Source organism: Diceros bicornis, chromosome 35 (genome assembly GCF_020826845.1).
Source record: "Diceros bicornis minor isolate mBicDic1 chromosome 35, mDicBic1.mat.cur, whole genome shotgun sequence".
In the NCBI taxonomy this organism is placed as follows: Eukaryota; Metazoa; Chordata; class Mammalia; order Perissodactyla; family Rhinocerotidae; genus Diceros; species Diceros bicornis.
Window position 1 is genome coordinate 17,831,747 of NC_080774.1, and position 27,949 is coordinate 17,859,695.

General features: G+C 57.7%; 1 protein-coding gene across 2 annotated transcripts in view; it reads right to left on the reverse strand.

Moving 5' to 3' along the window:
• Positions 1–27,725, reverse strand: part of FAM222A (family with sequence similarity 222 member A) — a 54,545-nt gene extending 26,820 nt beyond the window's left edge. Inside the window, exon 1 of one of the 2 annotated variants that reach the window (XM_058531616.1) lies at positions 27,676–27,725. Coding sequence is in view for 1 of the 2 variants with exons in the window: in XM_058531615.1 (XP_058387598.1) it covers positions 27,410–27,456 (47 nt within the window). In the remaining variant the exon portion in view is untranslated. Of the gene's footprint in view, positions 1–27,409; positions 27,462–27,675 lie in introns of those variants that run through there. The other variant, XM_058531615.1, reaches the window with a different exon arrangement.
• Positions 27,726–27,949: the final 224 nt, after the last annotated feature.

Below are 27,949 nucleotides of genomic sequence, written 5' to 3' on the forward strand. Positions count from 1 at the left end.
GCCGGGCGGGGCAGAGGTCTCCCATGGGTGGCAGCTCAGATGCGGCTCCAGACAGGTCCACATTTGCTTGCTCACCGGAGTCAGATGCCCAGCGTTCGTTCACAGGGAAACTCACATTTCCATCTTCACAAAACCCACTTTCCCAGAACCCAGGGCCCCTGAGGGGCCTGATGACACAGGCCAGGCCTGCTCTGGAGGCCCCTGGGAGAGAGTGGGAGGTTCCCAGCCAGGCCCCTCCCTCCCTCTTCCCGGTAAGGAGAAGGCAGCCCAGATGTGAGTTAAACCCTGGACACCCCCGATGTCCACCCAGCCGGGCACCCCTTCCCCACCACCTCCTGACCCCACCCTACCCCAGCCCCAAGTCCTGAGCAGCCAGGCTGGGCCAGCTCCATCCTCGGGCTGGTTTTAAGACAGAAGGAGCAGACAGAGGAGGGGGTGTGTGTTTAAGGGGAAGAAAGGGAAGTTATTTAATACTAAACAGGTGTCTGGAGCCCTAAATTCTGCTCTTTCTTCTAATAATGAAGAATTCATGAGGAAAAGCCTTTTTTCACTACTTTCTTAAGATACTAATTTCACAACAAGCTCCTTGTTACGGCGCAATTATTCCAATCTTGTATTTCCCGAGACGGGTGCAGCCTCCTGTCTGTCCTGGCCTCTCGGTAAATGAGAGACAGTCGCGTAACCACCTTTCATTATGCTCTATTTTACTCTCAGCAAAGGTACCCTGAAAGAAATGATTTACCCTGAAAGGGACTTTTATTCAGTTTCAAAACCAATTTTCTCCTATTACTGTCTCAAAAAAAAAAAAAAGAGAGAGTAGGGGATGGATGGGGGAGGGGAGTGGTTCTCATCCCCCTCCCCCCAACTCGCCAGCCTTAACGCAGCCATGCAATAAAAGCTGCAGTATCCACTTCCCGGCTTTGATTTCTGGTAATTTTAAAATACGCCATTACAATCAGGCAGAAATTATACAGTTTAAAAAGGGAATGAAGTGGCGCTTATGGCGGGGATGGAAGCCCTTGACTGTGGAGTGAGGCGCCGCTCCTTGGGGATGGGGGACGTGAGCGGTGGTGGCAGCAGGGCTCACTGGGGCTCTGTAGGACACACCTGCACACGTGGGCACACTCTGCCCTGCTTGGACACCCGAGGACAGGCGGACACGCCGCCCCCCATGCTCGGCATCTGCGTGCCCGTGCATGCTCACCACATACGTTCTCCTGCAGGTGGGCACACCACCATCACACCCTTGCTCACAGCGTGTGACACGCCCTCTGGCCCCCTCTCACCCACGTGAAGGCAGTGTACGGGGACACACGATCGTGTGCACACCTGGAAGGTAAGAAGAGGCCTGCAGCCGCCCCGACAGCCGGGCCTCTCTCCCTCGCTCCAGCCCAGGGCAGCGTCCACCTCTCACGGCTCTGACGCAGGGGTTGGGGGACAGAGGGGAGAGCCGGGGAAGGCCGGCCGGCTGCAGGGCCCAAGCCTCTCCCTGCACAGATGGGAGGCCCAAGCCTGAGGGAAGCAGCACCCTGCCCAGGGCCACCCAGCAGGCAGGGGCTGGGTGAGCCTGCCCTCACCACTGGGCTGCACTGCTGCCCACAGGCCACGGCCGCACTGGGCCAGGAAGAAGGGAGCCAGTGACCTGGTGCCCGGAGACCTGGGCTGGAAGCCTGGAACCTCCTCCATCCCCAGTGCCTGCTGTGTGACCCCAGGGGAGCTACTGGCCCTCTCTGGCCTTGTAAAAGCAGCTCCATGATCCCTCCCAGGTCACGTTTCTCCAGGGTCCTGGCCATGCCCAGCCCCACCATGGGAGGTCCTCCCCAACTCTGGCCTTTCACCGGTGCCAGGGCCCAGAAGCCCTGCCTCTCTCCAGGCCCCCACAACACCCCAGGACCCATATACCCTCACATGTGTTGCAGGTGAAAATCGCAGGCTGGGGGCTGCAGTGGTTATGGGGTGAGGGGCAGGCTGCTTTTCCTGGGGCCTCTCCGGACCCCATCAACCACCCTCCCAGTGGGGCTCCTGTTTTCAGAGTGCTCTGATGGTGGACGCTCGGGCAGCTCTGGGACCCAAGAGAGGTCACCCGCCCCAGCTCAGGGGGCCACAGAGGACTCCCCAAGGAGACGTTATCCACATTAAGGCCTCAACTCAGCTTTTCTGGTGCAACCGCCTGATCTTTTATTTCATCCCTCGTTTCTGGAGGACCAGCAGGCAGGGCCCTGCAGCCTCAGAGACTGTCTTCACTTGGAGAGCAGGGACTTCTCTCCCTGCACCCCTAATCCCCCTAACTCGCTGCCCATTCTCCCAGGAACCCTGTGCCCTGCTGCTGGGACAGGTGGGGGTCCAGTGTGTGAGGGGGGCAGGAGCCAGCCCAGCACGAGGATGCGTGGACTGCCACCTCCAGTTTCTGTATCGTCCTGTTATCTACAAACACGACCAAGTCAGACCCCTCTCCTTGGCCTTAAAACTCTCTGGCCTCAGAATAGAGCCCAACACTCTTTGCCTGGCCCTCACGACCCCCACGACCTGCCCCCCTCCCACCCCCATCTCTCCTAGCCCTCCCTCCAAACCTTTATCTGTGCTGGGCCCTGATCCATTTCAACTCAGACTCGGGCTCAGCTCTCCCCTCCTCTGGGCATCCCCCCTCACAGCCCTCATCACACAGATCGTAATCGCCAATGTTCATGTTTGTCTCTCTCCACTGGACTGTGAGTTTCTCATGGGCAAGGACCATGTCTTATTTGTCTCTCTCTCCCCAGTGCCTGGCAAAGAGGAATCATTTAATAAATAGGTGTTGAATGAATGGCTGAATTGGTTATTGTCAGATGAAGTGACCGAGGCCCAGAGAAGCCAAGCGTCCTGCCCAAGGTCACACAGCAAGCTGGAGACAGGACTGGAGCAAGTGCCTAGAACACTCATGATCTTCCCATGACCCCACCCTGCCCCCTCTCTGCTTGGCACTTTCCCATCTGCAGAAAGCCAGCCCCTCAGGGGCCCCCTCCACCCCGACTCATTACTCCCCCAGCCAGGGACCATCCTGGGAGAGTTGCTCATTTTGAAACCCTATCTGCAAATCAGGCTGTTTATAAGCCCAAGGTCTTTTGTGACTTTAATAATAAAAAAGGGAGGAGGAAGGGGGAAATGTCACAAGCCTCAATGATTAGAATGCTTTGGCACCGGCCCTGACATGGGGGCTGATAAGACACCTTATCTCTGAGGCACCCCTAGGAAAGGTCCCCTCCACCAGATAACGCCCCCAGCTGTCGATATGCCCTTTCATAGCTGAGGATTTAGATAAAGGAAATGTGACAGGGGAGGGGAAGGAAAGGAAGGAACTTTCCAAGTCCGAGGAGGAATTGAGTCTGTGCTGCTCGTCTTGGCAGAACAATGTGTAGGAGAAGGACATCTAAAAGCTGTCTTTATTTTTATCAAAAGAACAAGGAATTGGGGCCTTTGGCCCTGCCTGCCTTTTGTCATTTCTCCCTGCCTGTCTGGCTGCAGAGGGCGTTAGGGGGCTCCCCCAGGCCAGTGGGAGGGGGGAGCTTGAACATACAATGCACACCTTAGTACTAATAATAGCACACACATTTACTGAATGCCCCCCTGTGCCACGCCCCATGTGCACCCTGTCCTATGCCCACTGCAACCTCCCAGCAGCCTCTGTGGAGGGTTCTGCTTTTAGCCCCATTTCACAGATTAGGAAATGGTCACAGAGAGGGGAAGTGATCTGCACAAGGTCACAGAGCTTTTAGGTGGCAGAGCCCCAGGGTGTCAACCCCAGCCAGGGCCTGTACCCCTAACCTCACATCATAGGGCACCCACCCCTGGCTCCATCGTGGTGAGGGCCCATCAGCCCTCAGCTCCCTGTCAGCTGGGCAGGAAGGAGCAGAAGCGAAGGTCTGCTTCTCTCCAATGCCGCGAAGTTCTGCTTCTCTCCAATGCCGGAGTCTACTTTGATTCTATTCCGGGAGGGGCTGGGATCGGGAGGGGCTGCGATCACAGAGAGGCAGAGGAGAGGAGGGGGAGGAGGAGGAGGGGTTCCCAGGAGGCCACTTATTCATCCTATAAACATTCATGGAAGACAACGCTGAGGCCTCTGTCGGGCAGAACAATACTCAGATGAATAAAGCCCAGGCCCTAGCTCTTTGGGGAATGGCTTTGAGGTGGCTGTCATTTACCCACCCATTCACTCACTCACTCACTCATTCATTCACTCAGGCAAGCAGGCAGCAAACACTCCCTGAGCATTTTTTGGGGGCCAGCCCCATGCCATGTGCTGGAGTTTAGAAATCGGTAAGAATGTCCTGCCAAAAGGGAACATCCGATGAGACTGACTTCCCACTGCAAATCCAGCCCCTTAGAAACGCACTTTCCTGGCCTCTCCCTCCAGCCTCTGAGATCTCCCCGAAGCGGCAGGTGGGCGGAACGTTCTCTCGTGCATCCCGTAGGTCAGCAGTCAGCCCCTCGTCATGGCAGAATGTGAGGACGTACCTGGGCTCCACAGCAAGGCGATGCTGTGACCCTGTGAAGGCCACGGGCTGTGCCACTTCCAGCCCCGTCCTTCTCTCCCTGCTCTGTGGCTCTACTCAAGGCCAAAGACTGGCTGGGGTTTGGAGGGGAAGGTCACACCAGGCCCTTCCTGGCATCCAATAGGACTAGGAGTTCAGAGAGGAGGGCTGGTCCTGGTGGCCTCAGGGTGGCCCCTGCCAGGCGGGGCCAAACACCGGGGTTCTGAGTGGCTGAGTGACCTTGCGGAAGTCACGGCCCCTCTCTGAGCCTCAGTTTCCGTCACTGAATTGACAGGGAGTGGCTCTTCCAGCTTGGACATGAGGGGATGTTTTGATTTGGTTTTCAAACACAATCCAGTGCACTGTGTCCAGCTGTGTACAGGACACAGGGCTAGGTCCTCGGCCTGCTGACACTCAAAAGGCATTCTAGTGCAGTCCGTCCTTGAGGGATTTACAATCTTGAGTGGGAACGAGACAGGAAGCTGGAAGAACCCAGCAGTTCATGTAAAGCGCTGAGTGGACCATTAGGAGACACCTGCTATTCCCTAGGGAGGGGCAGGAGTTCCCCCCCCCCCCACGGTTCTCACCTCCATCCCCCTTGCTGTACTTGCAGCCTCCTTCTCCTCCACCCTGTCCTGGCTCTAGAGCCTGTCTCCAAATGCAGGGAAGAATCTGAAGTGGTGGCGGGAGGCCCAGGGCCTGGGGAGGGGCATGAGCACTGGACAAGGAGCCTGGGAGAGCTGGGGTCAGATCCTGGCTGTGTGGGTCACAGCCCCCTGAGTGGGTCACTTCTCTGTATTGGTCCCCACCACCTGGAGCTGGGCCAGCACAAAGCCTCAGAAAGCTCAGTACCCCCTAAACAGCGAGGGACAGGATTTGCCTGCCCTTGGCAGGACAGAAGGACGGAGGGACCCTTGCCCAGGAGTGCCACGGGCAATCTGGGTGCACAGCCCTCCCCCACGACAGAAGGATCCACTGTCTCTCTTTCTTCCCCTCCTGTCTCTATCCCTGTCCCTCACTCCATCTGCCTCCTTGTCCTGGTGTTTCCTTTCTCCTTTCCTGCTGTCTCCTTTCTCACTCTCTTCTTGACCCCACTCTCCCCTACCACCACCCCCGCACTCTCTCTGCAAGGCAGCCAGAATAGAAGCCCACCACTTCCCCCTCCAGCCGCTCCCTCCCTCATCCTTGTTCTGAGCCTGAGGCCTTCCAGGGGACCCTGTTAATAATTAAATGTTAATCTAAAAAGCAATTTGAGCTGCGGCTAGGCAGATCTGGTTAGAGATTACATTAGCATGGAGGAGGCAAGGGTAATTTTCTTTAACCCCTCTCCTGATCTCTCAAGCCCGGGAATCTTCCAGTCACACTGGCACTGCTGATTAAACCGGCGCAGGGCTTGGCTGTGGATGAGGGGCCTGTGAAAAGTGATTATTTCCCACTGCATTTGGGCCTCAGCACCAGAAGGGGATTTTCACTCTCTTTTTTTAAGGTGAGGATGGGGGGCCACTGCCCCCTTCAACAGGAGGCCTCATCTACTGCCAAGGATTGGCGCTGCAGCCATCCTACCCCCACAGGCCAGAGGTCTCTGGAAAAAGCAAGTCCTCCACGGAGCATACCTGGCTCCCTCTGTTCCCAGGACAGAGACGCCACACCTCTCCACTCAGTCCTCACAGACTGTTCCTAGCACCTTGTCTGGGCCTGGTGCTGAGCAGGGCACCGGAAACACAGATGCTGCTAGTTCTGGGCTGCAAGGGAGACCAAAAAGTGAACCCACAATTACGAACTCTAGATGGCAGGAGGCAGGGTCCCGAGGCGGGCATCCCTCAAGACATGCCTCTCACCGCCACAGGGCAGGTCTTTGCCCACCCCTTCTGCTTGTATGCCCTTCCCACATCTCTACCCCTTGAAATTCTACTCGGCTTTCAACCGGAGCCCAGGTTCCGCAAGGGCTTCTCAGAGACATAAAGGTGGTTGATAAATGTTTGATGACTAATCGGATGAATGGAGAGCCCCGTGTGGCTCTCCCTGATCTCTCCCTCCGCGGGTTCACGGTGCTACGACCAGTGCTGGTGTATAGTAAGTCCTCAGGAAACCGTCTCCTGAAGGCAGGATGGGCGAGAGGCCGGCCCAGGGAGTCGGGGCAAGGCGGGGGTCAGGAAGTGTGCGACGGAGACACAGGGCTGCCCTCTGGGTGTGGGTGGCTGTCCCGGGGCCCTTCAGCACCACGGCCAGCTCCCAGCAAGGCGCCCTGGCGAAAGGGGCGGGGCCGAGCGGGAGCGTGCTGACGTCAGTCGCCACGGGAACTACTCGCCGTTAACTGCCCTGGGCAGCACTCGAAACTCTGGAGGCGACATGACAATTTAAGCACCTACTGTGTGCCAAGCCCTGTGTTAGATGCTGAGGCAGTGACAGACCCTTAAGGGAGGGGGGCGTCGGAGGGGCAATTACAAGGCAGGGTGATAAGTGGTAGCCATGATGGGGCCACCTTACCTAGCCTGGGGGTGTCGAGACGAAAGGGGGCTGCCTCTGAGGAGGGTGACAGTATTGTATCCCAGGCTTCGGAGCCAGATGCCTTAGCTTTGTCCCTTAACTAACTCCCAGCATTATCCTTTAGCTCTGTGGCCTTGGGCAAATCCCTTCATGTCTCTGAGCCTCAGTTTCCTCGTCTGAAAAAGAGGTTAATTCCTTGCCACGCATTAGCACAAATAAAGTGCTAGGGCCATAGCGGTAACGCGCTAAGTGGTAGGCGTTATTAGCAGCGGTTATGATGATTATCAACACGTGGGCAGGAAATAGCCACGTGAAGGCAGCAGTGGGAGGGGGTCCCAAGCAGAGGACCGCACAGGCAAGCGTATAGAGACCTGAAAGAAACTGGTGAGTGTGCAGAACTTGAAGCAGCTCCAGGTTGCTGGGAAGGAACCCTCTTGGTGAGTAATCGAGAGCACCCCATCTGTGCGAGGCCAGGCAGGGTCACCAGGACAGAGGGGACAGGGCAGGGACCCCCAACCTCAAGGCAGAAGATCTGTTTCCTGTGGACCAGTGCTGGTTCAGGGCAGGGAAAGGCTAAGAGAAGGTGCTGGGTGGACGGGTGGCTCATATGAAGGCTCGAAAGCTGCCCCCTCCAGTGATGGGGCGAAGGGGCAGTCGTTACCACTGGCAACAGACCTGGCTGGCCCTCTCCCACAGCCAAGGTGCCCCCACCAGGGGCAGTACTTAGGGAGTGAATGGGGGGCTCATTCTTATGCAAATGAGCCTTCCAGAAGACCTAGCTGGGGGAGCAAAGCCCCCAAATCTCAGCTTCCCTGAGAGCCAGGTCCCAAGGTGGGAAGTCTGGGGCTGGCCTGATTGTACAAGTCATTAGAAGCTTCTCCTCTCCTAGTTCCGGCCTTGGCTCTTTAATGACAGCAACCGGGGTGGGGGAGGGGTGCGGGGGGTGATGCCAGGAATCAATACTGAAGTCATCAGTGCTAATGGGGGCTGCTATAATGGGGGCTAGGGAGCTCAGTGGAAAGGCCTCAACCTCATATTTTTGGAGGAGGTGACAGAACCTTCCTGGAGGAGCAACACATAAGCAAAGACCAAAAGGACAGTGGGCCTTACCAGATGACTCGGGGACAACGGGTCTGGAGGAGGGAACATTGCGTGCAAAGCGCAAAGGTAAGACCCAGTGTGGAGCCGGGAGGGGCTGGGTGATCCCAGCCATCCTCTGGCCTACTCTCCCTGCCCCCCTCCCCGGTTCCTGCACCCACAGTTCAGGGTTAACTCCGCAGCGGAGAAGGAGAAAATCTAATAATCAGAGCAATAATCGAAGCTAGTTTTTATTTTTAGCGTTCCCCATGGGCTCAGCACTTTACGACATCACCTCATTTAACCCAACCCACGCTCAGCAGAAAGAGATGATTACCAAGGTTGGTGCACCTGGGAGGAAACCGAGCCCGAGGCGGAAGGGGCTGTCCAGGGCCATGGGCCGGTTGGTGGAGGGGGCAGGAGAGCCCAGAAGAAGAGGGGGTCCTGGGCCAGCAGGCTTGAGGATTAGACCCGTGGGGAGAGGAGGAAGAGGAGAAGACTGGGTCCCAGGCAGGAATAGCTGGGAGCGCTCAGGAGACAGAAGCCGAGGTGGGGAGGGTGCAGGGGAGTGGATAAAAGTGGCTGGTGAAGGCTGGTCTTGACTTTTAGCCTGAAGCCAAGGCTAACAGATGCTTCTGGGGGTCAGGCTGGCGTAGAAATGAGTGGAGGCTTCCAGGTAGGGGCGGGGAAACAGGACAGGACACTGAGGCCCAGCAACAGCGCTAATATATATATATATATATATTAACCCCCAAGAGCCAAACCCCACTCATGCGTGGGCCAGGGCTCCGGGTCACGCTTGGCTGTGAGCTGGGCTGCGGGGTGCAGGGTCTCTGAGCTCTTTTCTGGTGAATGAGCTCCCTCTGTGTCATCTGGCCGCAGGGCACCGTGATTTTAGAGCTGGGGTGCAGGGGCCAGACTACCTGGGTTCAAACCCCAGCTCTGCCACAGCCTGGCTCTGTGACTGTGTCTGTCTCTGGGGAGTTTGGTTTTTCTTCTTTGTGCTTCTCTGTATTTCTGATTTTCCTACAGTGAACCTGCATCACTTCTGTTTTTTTAAAATAACTTTTCGAAAGGGATTTCAACCACTGACGCCCTGGAGACGAGGAGCTGGGCGCACTGTAAATTCACTGACATGACGGGGGAAGCTGCTCAGGGAGGAGGCGGTGGTGGCCAGGGAAGGTGGGGATGGCTGGGGAGAGGGGCAGAGAACGGGAAGGCCCAGAGGCTTCGAAATCCAGGAGCTGAGGGAAGCAGTGAGCTTTCTGGGGAGCCAGAGCCGGTCTAGCCACCCTGCAGCAGGTCCTGTCAGGGACTCTTCTACAACAGACCCCTACTCCGACCACACGCCCTGTCACCTCCTGGCCTCCACACGGGCCCCTTCACCATATTGTCCATCCCACAGCGGCCAGGTTGAGCTTTTCCACGTGGAACTCACTTCCTTCCCCACTCAGAACTCCTCCACTGGCTTCCACAGCATTTCTAACAACATCCTCTGAGGCCCTGTGTGAACCCCTTCCCCACTCCTTCCCCACACTGTCCCTCTCCCCTTGCTCACCCTGGTCCTCTAATAGGCCAACCTTGGTCTCACCCCAGGGCCTTTGCACTTACAGTTTTGTCTCTACCTAATACTCTACACCAATACTCTCCAATAGAAATATAATTATAAATTTTCTAGTACCCATGGGAAATTATGTTTAATAATATATTTTATTTAATCCAATACATCCAAAATAGTATTATTTCAATATGTAATCAATATTCAAAAATTACTAATATAAATACTAAGACTTTGACATCTGGGGTGGATTTTACACTTACAGGACATCTCAGTTCAGACTGGGTAGCTCTCCATGCCAGCTCCGTCTCCTTATTTATGCCTCAACTCAAATATCACCTCCTCCAAGAGGCCCTCCTTGATCACCCCGTCTAAGTCAGCAACGCTCTGCCCTGGCCACTGTCCCATCACCACTGTAGTTCCCTCATTGTCATTACCACTCTGAAATTATCTTATTGATAAATGGTTTAGCATTTGTCTCTACTGGAGCACCGACTCTGCTGTCTTGGCACACTGGCACACACAGTAGGTGCTTTGGGTCGGCAGGTAGTAGAGGATGAGGATGGGGGTGGCAGCCTGGGGCGCTTGTCCACCTACCTCATTCCCAACTCTACTCTCAGTGACAAGCAGCAGAGGCCAGTGTGTGTGTGTGTGTGTGTGTGTGTGTATATGCACATGTGTGGGGGACGTGCACACACACACAGACACACACACACATAAAGACGCCCCCAGCTCTCCCCGCCGCTTCTGAAAAGCAGGCCCAGAAGATGGGCCTCCTTTCAAAATCAGCCCGGTGCAGAAAAACGGCTGTGACAGCACAAAGCCGAGATTGAATCAGCGACGGGCCCGACTGCCTGGTGACGGTTACAAATGATCTGATGTGGAAAAGACGGGATCAGATGTGTGCAGAACAACGGCTGCTCCGAGCCCCCACATGCCAGACAATGGGCTGCTGGGCGGGCGGGCGGGCAGGTGGCTCCCAGAGGCCGAGGCCAGAACGTGCCGATCAGCTTGGGGCCCAGGATGCTCTCTGCATGAAGTGGGCCCTTCCTTGGGGCCAGGCCCTGGGCTCGGCCATGTCCATGCACCAGCTCACTCACATAAGCCCTGCCTGACCGGGAGGGTCATTCATGCAGGGTGAACTCAGACACTCCCCAGCACCTGGGAAGAATGTCCCCATCATGAGACCAAGTGCTTAGCTCTGGGCAGCTGGATGATGGCTGAATTTTTCTTCATCAGACTTGTCATTTCCAAATACCAAAAGATGAATATTACTTTTGTAATGGGGGAGGAAATAGAAACTTCTCTCTACTTCTTGCACCCCACCAGCCCCTAACTTCTGCTCTCTGAGCCTCAGAGGGGTGAGCAGGAGGGAGCCATGCCCGCTGCCACTCATAGCTCCACGACAGCCACTGGAACTGGCTCCTACCCTACTCCCAAGGGGCAGGGCGGGGGTCTGAACCTCTGAGTGTGAGACTCCCAGGCTCTCAACCACCTGGTACTGAATGTCATCTTACTGTAACCCTCTCCACAGCCCTGTGCAAGGCGACTGGGTCCAGAGAGATTGCGTGGCTTGCCCAGGGGTGCACAGCAGTGAGGCAGCCGAGCCTGGGGCCTCACAGACCCATCTCTAGTCTCTTCGTACTCCAAGGTCAGGCACACAGTAGATGCCCTGAGTGGTCGGCATGACTATAGGCCAGGAGGCTGATGCCAAAGGGGCGTCCTGAGGCCAGTGAAGTTAGCCCTCTCCCACCACCCCCAGGACGGCGTCCCACTCGTCCTCACTCTCCAGACCTGCGAGGCACTGCCCACTTCGGCCCCTGACCAGCAGCATCCAGGAACGGCCAAACAGCACCACAGCTGAAGCACAAACCCAGGACTGCTGGGTTCAAATCCAGGCTCTGCCACTTACCAGCAGGACTCTCTTAAGTAAGTCACTGAGACCCCTGAGGCCTCAGTTTCTCCACCTATAACCTGAGGCTAGACTGCAGCTTCCTCACTGGCCGTGGTGAGGACCAAGCCTGATGACGTGTATATTGAGCGTAGCCACTCGCTCAACGGCAGGGACCACTCTCACTGCTGCCCTCTTAGCTCCTTGAAATCTACTGCCCACTGGGTGCCCGCTGTGCCACCACGTTCACCCTTAGCTTTCACCATTCTAGGCCAGAGGTGACAGCTAGGGGCTTAGAGAGGTGAAGGGATTGGTCCGTGGTCACGCAGAGCAGGAGGAGGGGACTGGGGAGGCATCTGCAGCCCTGGATCTCCAAGACCTTTCAAACCCCAACTCCCTGCAGCACAGTCTATCCTTCAGCTCCCAGGGACAAGCCCCGAATACGCCCAGGTGAGAGGGGGGAGAGGGGCCGGCTCCATTCGCCAAACCTTGCTTGGGCACCTGCTGTGTGCCAGCCTGCAGGGACCTGGAGAAGGATCAGACGCACCAGGGATGACGAGGCACGTGCCCTGAAACTCCAACCCCAGGTCAGAGGAGCTTCGAGGGAGCCCAGAGAAGAGGGGTCGCTCCCAGGGGGAGCAGCTTCCTGGAAGAGGGAGCATCTGGACCTGCTGACTGCATGCTCTGGGGGCGTGGGCAGCGCCTGGCACAGAGCCCAAAGGCACCCAACCGGGGCCCAGTGAGTCTGATGAGCCAGGCCCCGTAGGGTCAACTGAACAGTGTGGGGTGGGGGGTGAGAGCATTCCGGTGGAGGAACCCCACCCCACGGGCAGATGCCAGAGGTAGAACTTTGTAATCATTCACTCACTGAATCCTCCTAACCTCCCCAAGGTAGGGACTATTATTATCCCAACCTTCCAGGAGGGGAAACTGAGGCACAGAAAGTGACCCTGGCAGGTCAGGGATTGGAACCTATATCCATTTGGCTCCGTGACATCACCACCCCACCCACAGCCCCTTGGCATGTTGGCATGAGGGAGCATGCAGGGCAGGGGCGGCAGTTGGGGTGGGGTGTGTGAGAGAAGAAGGGACACAGGCTGGAGTGCCTAAGGTGGGAAAGGGGCCTTGAAGGCCAGGCTGAGGTCTTGGCATACCACCCACAGACAAGACGGAGCCACGGAGCAGGCGTGGTGGTTACAGAGAGGACTCTAGAGCTGGTCTACCAGCTCTGGGGTTCAAACCCCAGCTCTTCCATTGGCCAGCTGTGCAGCCTTGGGCAGTTCCCCATCTGAAGAAAGGGGTTCACATCAATGATGCTGAACTTTGGCACACAATGAAATTCATGTGTTTATTAAACTGCAAAAAAGAACAGAAACTGGAAGCTGGTGGACTGAGACAGTGCCATCAGGTTCAGGAACGACCTAGTCGCTGGGCCCAGGGCGGTGGGCACAGCCTGGCACACCCCAGCCCAGCCCACCAGGTGGGTGCCAGGCCTGGGGAGGTGGCGGCGGCGGCGGCGTCTCAGAGCCTCGCCGGGGCATGCGCCAGCATGTGTGTGCGCACGGCTGTGTGTGTTGCTGCAGCAGCTTCTATGCAAACATGTTAATTTGTTTTCATTTTGTGTTTTTTTTCCCCTCGCAGGATAATTGGGTGAGTTTGAAGTCTTGGCGAGGCTGCTGATTATAGCTATTTGGGTGGTGCCCTCGCGGGGCTCGGGCCCTGCCTCCTGCCTCTGGCAGTGAAGGCAGCATCTGGGGGCGTCTCAAGGGGTGCGTGGAGCTGCTGCTGGGTTCCGGGGGCTCTTGCTGGCTGGGGATGGGGAAGCTGAGACATACTGGGCCCCCCATCATGCCCTCCGCCCAGACAATACCACAGCCCTGGAGAGTGCAAATCCCACCCACAAACATCTTTTCTTTGCCCTGTGTGCTGCAGTTAAAAAAACTGTGACATGGTTGCCAATATTAAAAAGAAAAGAAAAACTAAAATTCCACCTAAAATTCTCATTGTCTGGTTTCTCTTGGGAAAAAAAACAAAAACAAAAACACGGCAGCTCTGGAACCACTGAGCCCACATTCCCACGAGGCAAGTGGCAGCTGCCTTGTTCACTGTGTCACCTGGGTGGCCCCTGCGGGCACCTGAGTTTTCCACCCTGGAGAAGGGCCCGGGTTTTGGGGTCCCATGGTCCGAGGCTCCGCCCTCAGAAGCTGTCTGCCTCCCTGGGCCTCCTGTCCCATCTGTACAACCCCGCCTTGCCTCGGGAGGACTCAAAGGAGATGGCTGAGATTTCAGGTGCATAGGAGGGCTCGGAGGTGTTCATCTCCTTCGGGAGAGGAGGGAGAGCTGGGGTGGGAGCTTCCTGCCCCTCAGGTGTCCTGCACTTCACCCCATCCCAGGACAGGCAGCCTTGTCACTGATCCGTATCTGTTTCTCCCGCTAGGCGGGGACCAGGTCCCTGAGGGCCGGGGCTGCATGTCTGTTTCAGACTGCACTGAAGACCTACTATGCGCCACACTGTGGAAAGAGCTGGGAGAGAGGTGAAAAGGCTTGGGGCTCTTGTCCGAGACCCAGCGGAGGGACTCCAAGCCCCCACTGGACAGGGGGCATTTAGGGAAGAGGTGAGTGGAGAGAACGCATGTGTGTGCACACATGAGTGTGTGTGTTGGGGAAGGGGACAGCAAAGGCGCTCCCAGTGGCGCCCTGGCGTGAGAGGAGGCACAGAGTGGGGAACAGCCTGGTGGGTGCCAGCTGGTCCCAGGTTGCTAGAATACGCTGTGGGAAGCCAGGAAGCCAAGCGGCCTTTGGGGGCTTCCTGTGGTCGGTTCTGGGCCTCTCATCGGGCTGGGCTCCCAGAAGGGCCTTGGTCGGTGTCTGCAATGGACAGCTGCCCAATGGGCCAGGGGGCGGGCAGGAAGAAACTAAGGGCTGGGCCTTCCGGCAAACAACCTTCCTTGTGTTCTGGACTCCTTGGGACCCTTGACAAGTCACTCCAGTTATCTGAGCCTCAGCCTGCTTCCCTGTAAAATGGGGCTGCAGCAGGGACCCAACGAGACAATCCCTGCAACATGCATATGCTCCTAAGAGTTACTCCACAGCCCTGCCACCCGGCCACTGCCTGAACTTGTCCTCTCACCTTTACCAGAGTCTTGGCACGACATCCCCCAGTGCTCCTGGGAGTGGACTCTATTTCATTCCCATTTTTAAGCTAACGAGATCAAGGCTCAGAGAAGGTTTAATGGGTAGGGCAGCCCTCAGCAGGGTCCTGTGTGTGGTCTCCACTTAAGCTGCAGCCACTAGCCCAGAGCCTGGCCAGGACGGAGGGATGGAATGGACACCTGGGGCCCACCCAGGGAACACAGCTGGCCAGCAGCTTCCTGAGGCTACACAGGCAACTGAGGCAGGGACCTCAAGTTGCAGCCCTGGGTCCTGGGACCCGAGACCAGCAGAGCACAAAGGGTGACTCCGTGGAAAGAAAAGGCTTTGAAGTCGGCCAAATCCTGGTCCCATAACCAGCTGCGTGAGGATAGTGAGTTACCGGTTCTCTCTGAGCCTCAGTGTCTTCATCCGTAACATGGGACCACTGCCCTTTACCTGGAGGTTAGTGGAGTGCCCAGCCCAGGGCTAGCACATAGTAGGCCCACAGCAAACCAGGTGAATGGCCACCTGTGGCTCCAGAGCAGCCAGAGGCCCCCAGAAAACAAGAGGAAGGCAAATAATGGTGGAAGGAGAGAATGGCAGCAGGGGAGAAGATGACAGGCACCCTGGCCAGTCCCCTGGGGGTGGCAGCAGACCTCTGTGGAGGGCGTGGGCCTCCCTGGTCACAGAGGGAGGCAGCTGGCAGCACCTCCTCCCCCACTGAGCACCACACAAAGGGGCCTCTATTCCCCACTCCGAGCATTTATCCCTGGCCGGCTGGGCTGCACCGCCCTCTCCCCATTCCGCTGGCTGCCCCGCCTGGCCCGAGCCTACCCAAGCCCACACAAAGGCCGGTGTGTCCCTGCTGAGCCAGCCTGGCCTCAGAAGACCCCGTACACAGGGAGCTCGAGAGCTCCAAGGGTCCTGGGGTGGGGTTCGCAGTGGGTGGCAAGGCCGATGGGGAGGGGGCTAGGAAGGCATGAAAGAGACTTTGGAGTGGATGAACTTGAATCTGGCTCCAGCTTCCCCACCTCCTAGCTACGTAACCTTAGGTCAGTTTGGACCTCGGTTTTCTCACCTGTACAATGGAGACAATGATGATCACATGCCCGACTTTCTGGGCTGTGAAGGGTTCAGCTGGCAATGTGGGGCCTGGGATGCAATCAGCGCCCAGCAACTCAGAGCCAGATTAGGGGCAACTGGGGAAGGGGTGGCGGGCAGGGGTTTCCTAGGCCTTGGCCAAGCATCAGCCCTACCCTGGGAGCCTGGAGGCCAGCACCCTGGGCAGGGGGAGGGGATGGCAGCCCCTTGTGGACCACTCCACCCTGCACTCCCCAGCCAGCAAGGTTCACGTGTATTGGCGCTGACCCCCAGGCCAACGTCTGAGCCCCCTACTGCCCCTGGCCCATCTGTACGCAGTGGGGTGACAGCAGCTGCTGTTCATGAAACACCTCCTGTGTGCTGGGACTTTACCTGCATCACCTCCTTTCAACTCCACGGCTACTCTGGGAGGGCGCAGGAGGATGGCACAATGGTTACGGCTCTGGAGCCAGCAACCCGGGTCCCAATCCCGGCTCCTTCGCTCCCAGCGGTGGGACTCTGACCTCACGCTCCCTGATGCTGAGAAGGGCCGCCTGCCCTCAAAGGGTCTGTGCAACAACCAAATGGGAAAAAGCCTGCTCGAGGCCCTCAGCCGGGAGCCCGGCCCCAGCAAGCTTGAAACCCTGACCACTGGGCTATTACCCCAACTCACAGACGGGGAAACTGAGGCCCCGCTGGCAAGTGGATCAGTGCAGGTGTGCAGGAGGCGGGCAATAAAGCCAGCGAATCATTCTAGGAGATGGATGCAGGATTCAAAGCCGAGTCTGGTGGACTCTGAGCCCCTCTTTCTCCCTGAGGATTTCGCAAACATATTTTAGCAGTTTTTTCTTGTTGCACAGATGTCCTCATTCCGTGGGCCTGCTGAGGGTGGGGCAGGAGACCTGGGCCTGGAGCCTGACCCATCTCCCTGGCTGACCCCCAGGAGCCCTCACCCTGCCATACAAAGTCCCCCTTTCTCCCTCCCACCTGCTCGGGGCGGCCAAGTGAACAGCGGAATACGAGTAATTAAGCCGGCGCGCACCATCCGGGCGCCCGGGAACACTGTGGAGTTCCCCTTTTATGTTTATAGCAATTGTATGAAAATGTGCAACACGGAGCAGCAGCAGCTGACAAATGAGACGAAACAGACAGGATTCCGGGCCGGCTTTCTTCCGGGCCTGATTGGCATTAATTGTGAGCGTTTACAAAGCACAGCTCGGCGCCTGACATTTGCTTCAAGCGAGCGTTTCCTTCTAATAGTTTTAATGATTACAACGGGAGCTGGTGATCACCGCCAGGCGGGGCTGGGCGGCCTGGTGGCAGGCCTGGGCTCCTGCCAGGGGTCTGGCCAGCTTGTACTGCTCAGGTCCCAGGGGTCTCACTTTCCCCTGCCACCTGTTGCGGGAGGGCTGCACGGAGGACCAGGCCTTGGGCACCGGGACCTCCGCCTGGCGCCTGGCTGCTGGCACACGCCGAGCTACCTGCTTATAACGTTGACCGAGAAACCCACAGGCACGGTGTGCCTGGGCGCGGACCCGGGGAGAGGTAGGGGAGAGGGGAGGTACGGAAGAGCAGTGGGACTCTGCTGGCCTGGCTCTGAGGCTCGAGGGCCTCAGTTTCCTCATCTTACAACGAGGGTGGGAAGGCCCCACAAACACCGGCTGCTATTTCCTTGCCGTGTGACCTTGGCCAAATCCCTTCCCCACTCTGGCCTATCCTTCACCTATAATGTGAGGGGCGGGGACTTAGTCAGCTGGAGTCGCATGGATCAGTTCCAGGCCCAGCTCTGGCCCCCTTCCAGCCGCATGACCTTGCGCGAGTCCCTTGATCTCTCTCAGCCTCCGTTTCCCTCATTAGCAGAAAGGAGTTCATGATCCCCACAAGTTGCAGAGTGGTTTCTAGACTCCAATAGAAAGGGTGTAAAAACCCTGAATTTCTGACAAGCCAAGTGTCCCTCCCCGGAGAGTCCTCCAAGTACCTCACTCACTCATTCACTCACTCACTCACTCACTCATTCATTCAGCAAACATCAGGTATCCTGATCAGGAACCTGGGGAGACATCAGTGAGCCAAGCAAAGGTCCTCCCCAGGGAAGAGAGATGGCAGACAGATACAGCAGCTCTTCATATGCAGGATCCCGTCGCTTCTTATCCTCATTCTACAGAGGAAAACACAGGCACGGAGAGGGAGAACCGAGTCTGAAGTCACCAACTGGGACGAGGTGGCCCAGCCATCAATCCCTGGCAGAGGGGGTCCTCCTCAGAACCCCGACGACCAGCCCACTCAGGCCCTGGGTGGGAGCCCTTTCTGAGGGCGGGGGGAGGGTTCACTCCTTGGGTGAGGCACATCTGCCGGGCCGGGCACCATGGCAGGAGGCCTGGACCACTGGGAAGAAGGGAGCCTGTGAGGCCTGGGCAGCCCCATCCTTCTGGACTAGAAATGGGAGAGGAAGTACCTCATCTGCGGGCCCCATAACACCGCTCATTCCCGCATTTCCATCAACACCGTGCGGCACCCACTCCATGCCACATCCTGCTCTAGAGCCATGCAAACAGCATCCGCAAGCTGCCTCGGAAAGGCCGCCAGGTACTCGGACAGCTGCATGGCACGTGCAAAGGCCCGGAGCTGCAAAAGAATCCAGTGGGTTCAGGAACTGCTGGCAGTTTGCAGAGGCCATACCTCCTCTCAGCAGTCAGGCCCCAGGGGGCCCTCTCACCCCTGCCCCACCTGGCCCCGACTTTGCCAGGCCCACCTGCAGGAAGCCCCCAGGATGGGTCCAGCTCCGTGCTTGGCTCCAGCTAGAAAAACTTTGGCAACTGTTTCTTTGGAGTCAGTCTGGGGGGTGGGGCAGGGAGAAAATATTTTTTTAAATGGGGATTTTTTTTTCCTTTTGCATATGGTGGCACAGATGGGCCCATGATCCATAAAAACTGTTTGCAATTAAACTCCCACTTTGCATGGCTGGATTTTGTCAGTCGTCTGAACCGCAAGCATGGGGCTCCACACTGACAGGGAGCTGGGACTCGAGGCAGGGTGGGGTCAGATTCGGCAGGATGGGCGGAGGCCAGGAACCTGCTCTGGGCTTGAGGCCCGATGGGGTGTCAGGACAGCCATGCCAGCTCCCCCTCCGGGCATCCCCAGCCCTCGCCAGGAGTCGGAGTGTGGCCAGGCAGCTGGGGTGGGGCTTGGCAGAGCTTCCCTGCCCACCAGAGACTTGGCCAGTGCTGGGTGCCCTGGCTGCAGGGGCAATGAGGGTGGAGAGAGTGGGGCTGATCACCACTCGGCCCCTGCCAGAAACCGGGGCTGGGACAGGCAGGAGGGTGGTCGGGCACTGCGAGCCATAATGGGGGTCCAGCAGGCAGAGGGCAGCGGCAGGTTCAAGGCTGAGGAGCCAGGACTTCTGGCCCAGTCGGCAGAAAGATCTAGAGTGGAGCCACAAAGAGCTGCCAGGGGCCCGAACTGGCTCCTTCCTCATCCCCAGGGGAACTGGCCCAGCCTCCTTATGCCTCTTCGAAGCAGGTGGGGAAATCAAGGCAGGCACTGAGAATATCGCAAGGGCCTGGGCGTCCCTTGCCAAACCAACAGACTCTCTGCATTTGGAAGCCTTTTCAGAGGGCTTCTAGAATGGGGGCGAGGGGCCTGCTCCCCTTCACCACTCCTGGCCTCAAACGCCAGCCTGCCACCCTAGCTGCCACCCTGGGACGCTTGCTTGTTTGACCTTGCTTGTTTGGGTTAACAAATGCATCATTTGGCTTTGGGAAATCCTGAGATCGCTAATAATTGTTCCCTGATGAAAAGAAATAAGGCCCTGATAGTCCTTCGCCCCGCCCCCTCCACGCTGGGAAAGAAAAGTCATAAAAATAGCTTGTTATCTTACCTATTGAGGCTCCGACTGGATGTTACTGCTAATTGGGTATAACATCCTTGTCTTGTTCTCTGAGAAGCTAAATCAAGAAAGCGCCACTGCTGCGAACTAATTATATCTCGGCCTGCAGCTTGTCTCTCCCTTTATTGAGTTAAAAAATGGTCGCGAACCTTCATCTTTTATCCCCGCGAGCACTGGGTCCAGGCTGCCTGCCAGGCACGGCCGGCTGCCCTGCGGGAAGGTCTAGGAGGGGTCTTGGGGACTGACAGCAGGGCTGGGAGTGCTGGGAGGGAAGCCCCTGCCCCAGGAACCTGCCCGGCTCCCTCCCCCGGCCCCCACCCCCAGGTCTGGTGCTCAACTTTTCCTGGAGGGAGGGACTCTGGCCTCTGTCCTTGCAGCTGGGCCTATGTGGAGGTCAGGAGCATTTCAGCCCAGCAAGCTTTTATTCATTTATTCATTCAACAAACATTTCTTGGATGCCTACCTACTATGTCCCAGGCACTGTTCTCTGCTAAAGCTTCCAGTGGACCAGAGGTAGCCCCCAGCACCCGCTGACCTCAGCCTGCGTTCATGGAGATGTTGAATAAATACACTTAGACAGGGACTGGATCATTTCTCTGCTCAAAGAGCTGCCATAGTTCCCTGCTATTGGAGGGCAAAGTCCAAATGCCAAGACCACCCCTGCTCCCTCCACAGCCCCCTCTCTCCACAGTCCAGCCACATACTAGTCCCTCAATCTAAACACTCTTGCCTGCCTGCCTCTGAGCTGCTTCTCATGCTGTTCCCTCCACCTCAAAGGGCCCCCTTCCCTTTCCTAGACAGCTCAGCCCTGCCTGTCAGAAGCCCACCAGCCTTTAAGGCCTTGGCCTTTAATGACACCTCCTCCAAGAAGGCTGCCCTCTCTGCCCTGGGCTGTGGACTTCGAGACCTGGGTTTGAATGCTAGCTCAGCCACTCAGTGAGGGCATGACTCTACTCTGCTCAACAGCTCTGAGCCTTGGTTTTCTCACCTCTAAAATGGGTTAAGACCTCTTCCTAGAGGTGCTGAGAGGCACGCTACAGGTGATCTGTAGAATGATGAATGAGAGGGTGCCCATGACGACCTAGCTCTCACGAAGAGCTCAGTAAACACTGTTATCATCCAGACTGAATGCATCCAGAATCCGCCCGGAGCAGCCGCACTGCACGGATGGGGACTCGGGTCTCTCTGGGAGATGGAGGAAGGTAATGGACTCCCACACCTCAACAGCTCTCATGGCTGAAGAATAACCCATAACCTCAGAGAAGATCCCCCAGAAATCCTTCACTCTGGTACCCTGGTCCTCTGAACCACACAAAGACGGGCGAGAGGGACCCCTGAGCTCATCAAGGCCAGGCAGGCAAGTGGGCTTCAGCTCAAGCCCTGCTGATTGATTGGTGCTGCCTGCCAAGAGCCCTGGAAAGAATCCAAGGTCAGGGGAAGAACTCAGCAGGGGAAGAGGGCGGTAATTGATTGGTGATGTCTGTCAAGGGCACAGCAGTGTAAGATAAACCAGGCCTGCCAGGGACTTGCCATCCTTGACATTCTACAGAGGACGCACCTGAGGCCGGGCTGGGGTGGGGTGACTTGCTCAGGGTCATGTGGCTCAAAAAGGCAACAGATGGCCCAGAACTGGGTCCCCTCAGCTCCTACCCAAGGATCCTCTCGTGACAGTCCCACCCTGCCCAGCGGCCTCACAGGCAGAGGACAAGCAAAAGCTTGCATGGATAACAAAAGAGACTCTATTGACCTGCCATGTAGCCCCAGGCTGTCGCTTCACCTTGCTGAGCCTCAGTTTCTTCATTTACACAACAAGGATAAAAACACCCTTCCCAGAACCATAGGAGCATTAAATGAGGCAACAAAATGCCAAAGGAGGGAGCTCAGTCTGGCACACAGCAGACGCCAACAGTGTCCTGTGATTCCATAATAGGCAAAGGTGTTTAGAAGTCCCCAAAGCCAGCAATCAAAAGTGCCGCCTCCTCCAGGGAGCCCTCCCTGGCTACCCCAGGTGGAACAGTTTCCACCTCTGACTTCCTAGCGTGCTTTGAGAGACTGGGGGCCCCAGGGGGCATGGGCCACACCTGGCTTGTTCATTGCTGCATCCCCCCACTCCTGGTACAGTGCCTGCACACTGTGAATTCCCGTATTGTGGCAATTAACCCACTGTCCTGTGATGGTGTGTCGGAGGCTTCAGCACCTTTCAAGGCAACCGGGCTTATTCATCTTTGCATCCCCAGCCCCTGGCAGGGAGCCTGGCACGGAGCAGTGAATCTCTCTGAATGAACGGATAAATAAAGAGCAAAAATAGCAGTTCCTGTTTACTGCCCGCTTGCTATCAGTTCCTGCCAAGCCTCACAGCTGCCTTCCAAGTGGACGCCTGGCCCATCTGACAGATAAGGAGACTGAGGTCACGCAGATGCTGAGGGGCAGGGCCAAGCCCCACATTCAGGCCTGGAGCCTGCAGGCCAGGAGGCCCTGCCACCTCTGCCTCCCCCCGTGCCAAGCGCAGGCCTGGACCCTGCGGGCAGCTGCCCCTGCCTTGGCAGTGAATCCTGGAGCAGCCAGCTGGCAGCTGGACCTCCCTCCTCCTCCGAGGGAGGTGCCTCTCTCCACAGACTCTGGGTCATTAAGTTCTGCGTCATTAAGTCCCCATCCCCAGGAGCCTGTTCACAGCCAGCCTGGGCCTTACCTCCTGACCTCCCAGGCCTTTGTCCCCTCTGCCCTCTGCACAATGGCAGGGGCTCCCAGGGCTCCAAACAGCTGCTGTGGCTGGGATGCTGATTTGCTGCGGGGCCAGGACGACTGGCTGGGGCCTGTGCCTGAGCCCACCCAGCTCTGAAGGGCTCAGCGGAGCCCACCCGAGCACTCCGCGCACTCACACTCATCCCACCCAAAAGCATGTGAGAAAACTGCTATTACTCCCTTGAACAGATGAGGAAAGTGGGGCCCAGAGAGGTAGAGTGACTTGCCTGAGGACACACAGCCAGTGAGAGTGCAGGAGCTGAGGTTCCATCCCAATCTGCGACTCCCAAGCCCCTGCAAAGGTTGTCGGATTAACCTTAGGGCCCCCAAGGGCCCCCAGATCATATGGCACCCCTCCTCCCGGACACCTGCACTGGCTTCTGCCTGCTCTTCCTCTGGACACACTGGGTCCTTAGCTCAGCTCTCGAGGCCCTGCACACCCTCCTTTTACCTCTGCTCTTATAAGCTCCCCCTGCCCTTCCTGGTCATGCCCCTTGGTTCTCAAACTCCCTCTGCCAGCGACATCCCCATTCACTCCATGTTGGGCAGATCCACCCAGTCCTCAGGGCCCAGAGTACAGGCCCCCTCCGTCAGGAGGCCCTCCCCTACCAGCCGCAGTTCTTCCCTCCTCAGTGTCTCTCCTCCAGCCCTGCTCCGGCTCTGTCCGGCATCTGAATTAGTTGCAGACTCATCTTACCCCCATGGAGGCTGTGGGCCATCTGACCCCTTAGAGCTCTCCACCCAGACAGTAGCCAGCAGGTGCCCTCGCCCAGGCTGAGGCCGGTGTTCACTGAGTGGAACCACAAGGCGATGGGGGAGGGGGGAGCTGGAACCCAGGCTTGCCCTTTCACCCTCTTCTCACTGCCCACACTGCACCCCCACTTCTGGCCATCAACAGACCTCAGACTTCTGCCACTTCCTGGCTGTGCGACCCTGGGCAGTGATGTAACCTCTCTGTGCCTGTTTCCTCCTTCGTATGGGAGTAGTAACAGCACCCACATTTCTTAGGCTATGACATAAACTCTGGGAGGTACCAGGCAGGTGACCGCCACCCAGGAATGGTTACCGTTATCATCTCCATCTGCACCCCACTCGAGTGGCCAGCACATGAATTTGGGGGTAGGAGAGACTCAGGTTCCCACCACTTAATGGGTGTGTGATTCTGGGCAGGCGGCTCATTCCCCAGGGCCTCCATTTCTCCATCTCTGAAATGGTACTAACTCCACCCACAGCAATGCAACATCTCTGCGACCTGTCTTTTGTTCGAGGCACGCAGTAGGCTCTCAGATATTTCTCAACTAACGAATCAACGGTCCAGGTGGAAGGAATCCATCCTTCCAGCCTCCCTACCCCCCAGCCTCCAGAATCCCCCTCCCCACCCCCAGCCCTTGCAGACTAAAATAGTCATTAGGCAGATTTCAAAAGATGTCAGTAGCTTATAATTATAGTCGACATCCTTCTGAGATAAAAGTGATTACCTTGGATGCAAATCACTTAGCAACCAATCAGGGCGGCGGGCGGCGCCCGCGGAGGTGACCGGCCGGCGCGCCCTCCTCCACAGCCCGCCCCGCACCGGCGGAGAAAGCGCACAATAGCTCTTGACACGCAAATGGGTTAACACAATAAAGGCGGCTCCGGCCGCCGCCGGGGGAGCGCGGCAATTCCCGGCCCGCGGGAGCTAATAAAGCGGCCCTTTTGTGCGCGCCTCCTGGCTCTCACCCCCGCGCCGAGCCCAGAGGAATCGCCGCCTGATTGAATTACGGTGCATGAATGTGAGCTCCTCCGCTCGCTTCCTCCGGTTGGTGAAGGCGGAGGGGGCGGGGGCAGAGGGGCCCCCTGGCCAGGCCCCAGCTTCCCAGGAGCTCGGACGGAAGCAACGTGTGCTCACCACGTGGGGTGCCCTGGGTAGGTGGGTGGGAGACCCAGGCAGGCAGCTGGAAGGGTGGGGTTCTCTGAGCTGCCCGGAGGTCTTTGATCTTTGGCTCCAAGAGGGACTGGGAGAGCCATTCAAGGCCCTGTTCTAAGGATGAGGCTAACAGTGGCCACGAGAATGTGCGTTTATGGAGTGCTTACTGTATGCCTCGGTCTGTGCTAAGCCCTCATTGAATCCTCACCAGGATCCGGGACAGTGGGTGGTATTATCAGCGACTTCTCGCAGATGATGAAACGAAGGCTCAGAGAGGCAAAGCTACTCACCCAAGGTCACACAGCCAACAAGTGTGAACCCACTCCACAGCCTGGCTCTTAATCATGAGACACCGCCCACCACTGGGGCTTAAGCTGCCCAGCCCAGCCCGGCCCAGAGCAACTGTGAGGCTCAGAAGGCATAGGGGAGGGGCAAGCTTACATGGAATTAGACAAGTGATGAGGATTACTGGGGGTAGGGAGCTAACCCTGAGAGAGGGGACTGCCCAGAGAACTGAGAAGGCCCCCCCACTCTGACCAGAAGGAATGTCCAGGTCACCGTCCCCATCCAGGGAGCCCTAACTGGATCCTCTCCCCTGCTTAAATCTCCCCCATCCACCTAAGCCTCCAGGACACAGTGTCCCCCCCCCCCCCCCCCCCCCCCCCGACCCGGGGCCACCCCTGCTGCTCATTCAGCACACCCCAGCACTCACAGGCTCCTACATGGCCACTCCCACTGCCCAGAACTCTCTTTCCACCCCTCTGCCTGGCGAATCCCTATTTGTCCTTTCTGAGAGTCACATGGCACCCCTCCTGGAGGGCCCTTCCCGACCCTCTGGCTGGGTCAAGGGCCCCCTCTACATCCTTGCCTCCCCACCAGCTGAGTGCCCTCCAAGAGGGTCCCCGGGATGGCTGGGGGCAGCCTCACAGCCCTTCCCCAAGTGAACCCAGAGGGGCAGACGACAAGGAGCCCAGGGCCGGCTCCTTCAACCTTTCCTGGCCGGCGGGTTTCATACCTTCCTTCCCTCAGTGCTGGAGGAAGGGGTCCAGGGGGTGAGGGGAGCAGGCTGACCACAAGGCCAGGACCAAAGTTGCTGCTCCGCTCAACACTGTTCTGTAGGTGATGGGAAAGCAGGATTGAGACCCAGGTTTCAGTGTGGCAAGGCACTCAGTGAGGACAGACTCCCTCCATAGCCAACAGCCCCTGACTTGCAGGGACCCTGTCCAACAAGTGGAGGTAGCTCCCCTCCATCCATGGAAGGGGGTGGGAAGACCTGGGGACTCTGGAGCCAGGGCAGTTCAGAGCCAAACCTCTGCGGCTGCCTGGCTGAGCACCTGTAGCCTGTCACGTCCTCTGTTTGAGCCTCAGTTTCTTCATCTGTAAAATGGCCCCAGCACATGAGCCACTGCAAGGAGTCACGGAGATCCAATGAAATGCCTGGCACGTAGAGAGATGCTGGGTAAGCTGGCACTCCCTCCTTCTCGGCGCTCGGTGCTACTGCCAAGCCCAGGGAAGGAAACAGAAGGAAATGCCCAATTCTGACAGCCTTTCCCCCCGCCTTGGCTGTGGAAGTGTAAATACTCCACGGAGGACCTCCAACTGCCTGTGTTTGTGGATCTCTGGAGCGCACCCTGAGTTTGTTTCTAAACTGGGAAGCTTCGAGAGGCAGCGCAAACAGCCCTTCTGCCCGCCTCTCCCACTTTCCCCCCATCTGCTGTTGCTCCTCTGTCCTTGGAAGTCTGTGTGTTTAACGACACCATTTCAGCTGGAAATATCATCTCCCTGCCAAACCCCCAAAAGCGGCTCCATTGATATTTATTGACCTGTTAATCTAGCTGGAGAGCCCGGTAAGAGAACAGAACAAATGCTGGCTGCAGAGAGACCGGGGCCTGGCTTCTCCTAATGACCCCTCCACACTCCTCTCTGCTCTCACCCCACCCAGCTGAAGCAATGACACATCCTCCAACCTTCTCCTAGAAACGTGATCACAGCAGTTTCACCCCATCCGACACTGGCAGCACTTGCTGGAAGCGACTTAGCAGAGGAATCCAAGAGACAGGAGCAGGATGCTGGCTGGGGGTTCTCTGGGCTTTCACAGGGCACAGGGCCAGTGCTGGGGTGTGGTGGAGGAGAGAGGGCTGGTGCCCGACCCCCATCAAAGCTGGCCCCTGGCAGAGACGCGCTTTATTCAGACCTTGGCACTGATGGGCCTGACTTGCCCTCCATTCATTTAATGAGCACCAACTGTGCATGTCAAAATCATCTTCAACACCAAAAGCGGAGCGGGGCAATCAGGACTGCAGGCTCGGCCAAGGTCCCTCATCTTGGTGTTGAAAGCAGAGGACCCCCTGGACCTGAGCGGCAGCAGCAGCAACTCCTTTGCGCCTTCCCTGGCTGGGGGTGGGGCACCCACATTTTCCTGAGCAGAAGTAGCCTGTTTTAAGGCAGGGGGCCCACATCTCTCTGGGGACCCTGGGAACTTCAGCCTGCTGGCTGGGCATACCGTGGGATTCAGGGAGGTCTCCTCTGTCACATTCCTTTTGAAAGCAGAAAGTTTCTCTGTTTGGGATTCCTGAGCCCCCAGGCACTGCCAGGCTGCACGGGCAAAGCTGAACACCTGTCCCTGGGGGAAGGAGCATCAGCAGGGACAGCTGGCACTGCCTCCCTCCCCCACCTCACGGGGCGCTGGGGATTTAGGTCAGAGGACTGCAGTTGGGGGTGGGGGGAGTCTACCTACACCCCTCCACTACCCAAAGGCATCCAGCCCCGCCCCTGATTACCACGGCCCCGCCCCCTTCGGCCTTGGGTCAAGGCAAGTCGCGTCTCCACGGCAACCCCAGTGACGTCAGAGGCCTGGCAGTGACGTCACGCCGCGGCCCCACTGGGGAACCCTCTCTCCCTGCGAGTTTTTTGTAGGAACGCGGGCTGTAAGGGGGCCCTGCTACGGTCTAGCCTCAGAGGGCATAATCCTCAAAGGCAGCCACCTGCCTGGCCGGGACTCCACAATCCCTTCTGAGCTGATGTCCCTTTAAGATCTCAGAGACTACTTAGGAGAACCTCGAGCTGTCCCATCCCGGGTGCCCCTCCAACCTCTTCAAAACATAAGAGTTCTTGGGGAATTTTCAGATGATAGAGCTGCTACCTTTGTCTGTTGGCTGTAGGGGTGGGGTGACCTTTCCTCTCTGGCATCCGCCCCGCCCAGGGCTCCGCAGAGTGTCCACAAAGGGCCCCCAATCTCCACTCCGGCCGGTCAAGACAAGTTGTGTGTGGGAGGGAAAGGGGCAGTCAAGAGGCACCTCTGCTTCAGGATCCGCAACAGCTCAAGGCCCTTTTATTTCCAATCCGGGCTGCCCCGACGACAGGGGGTGCCCCCAGCTGCAGCCCGGAACCCCGCCCCGCGGAACTCACCGGATGAGCCAGGCCGCCGAAGGGCACCAGGTCTCAGCGGCGACGACTCTCCGCTCGCCGGGTGGCAGCCATGCAGAGGTGGCAGAGGCTGCCTGAGGAAGTCCCCCTTGGGGGCCGATGCCACTCTCCAGGTAGGAAGGAACGCTGTCGGTAAGGGCGATCCAGGCGCCGGCCCGCGCTGTCCGAAGTCGGGAGTGGGGGGTCCCTCTGCTCAGCGGGGGTCGTGCCCGCCCGGGACCTGGGCCGCGCGGGCGCTCAGGCGGTGCATCCTCGC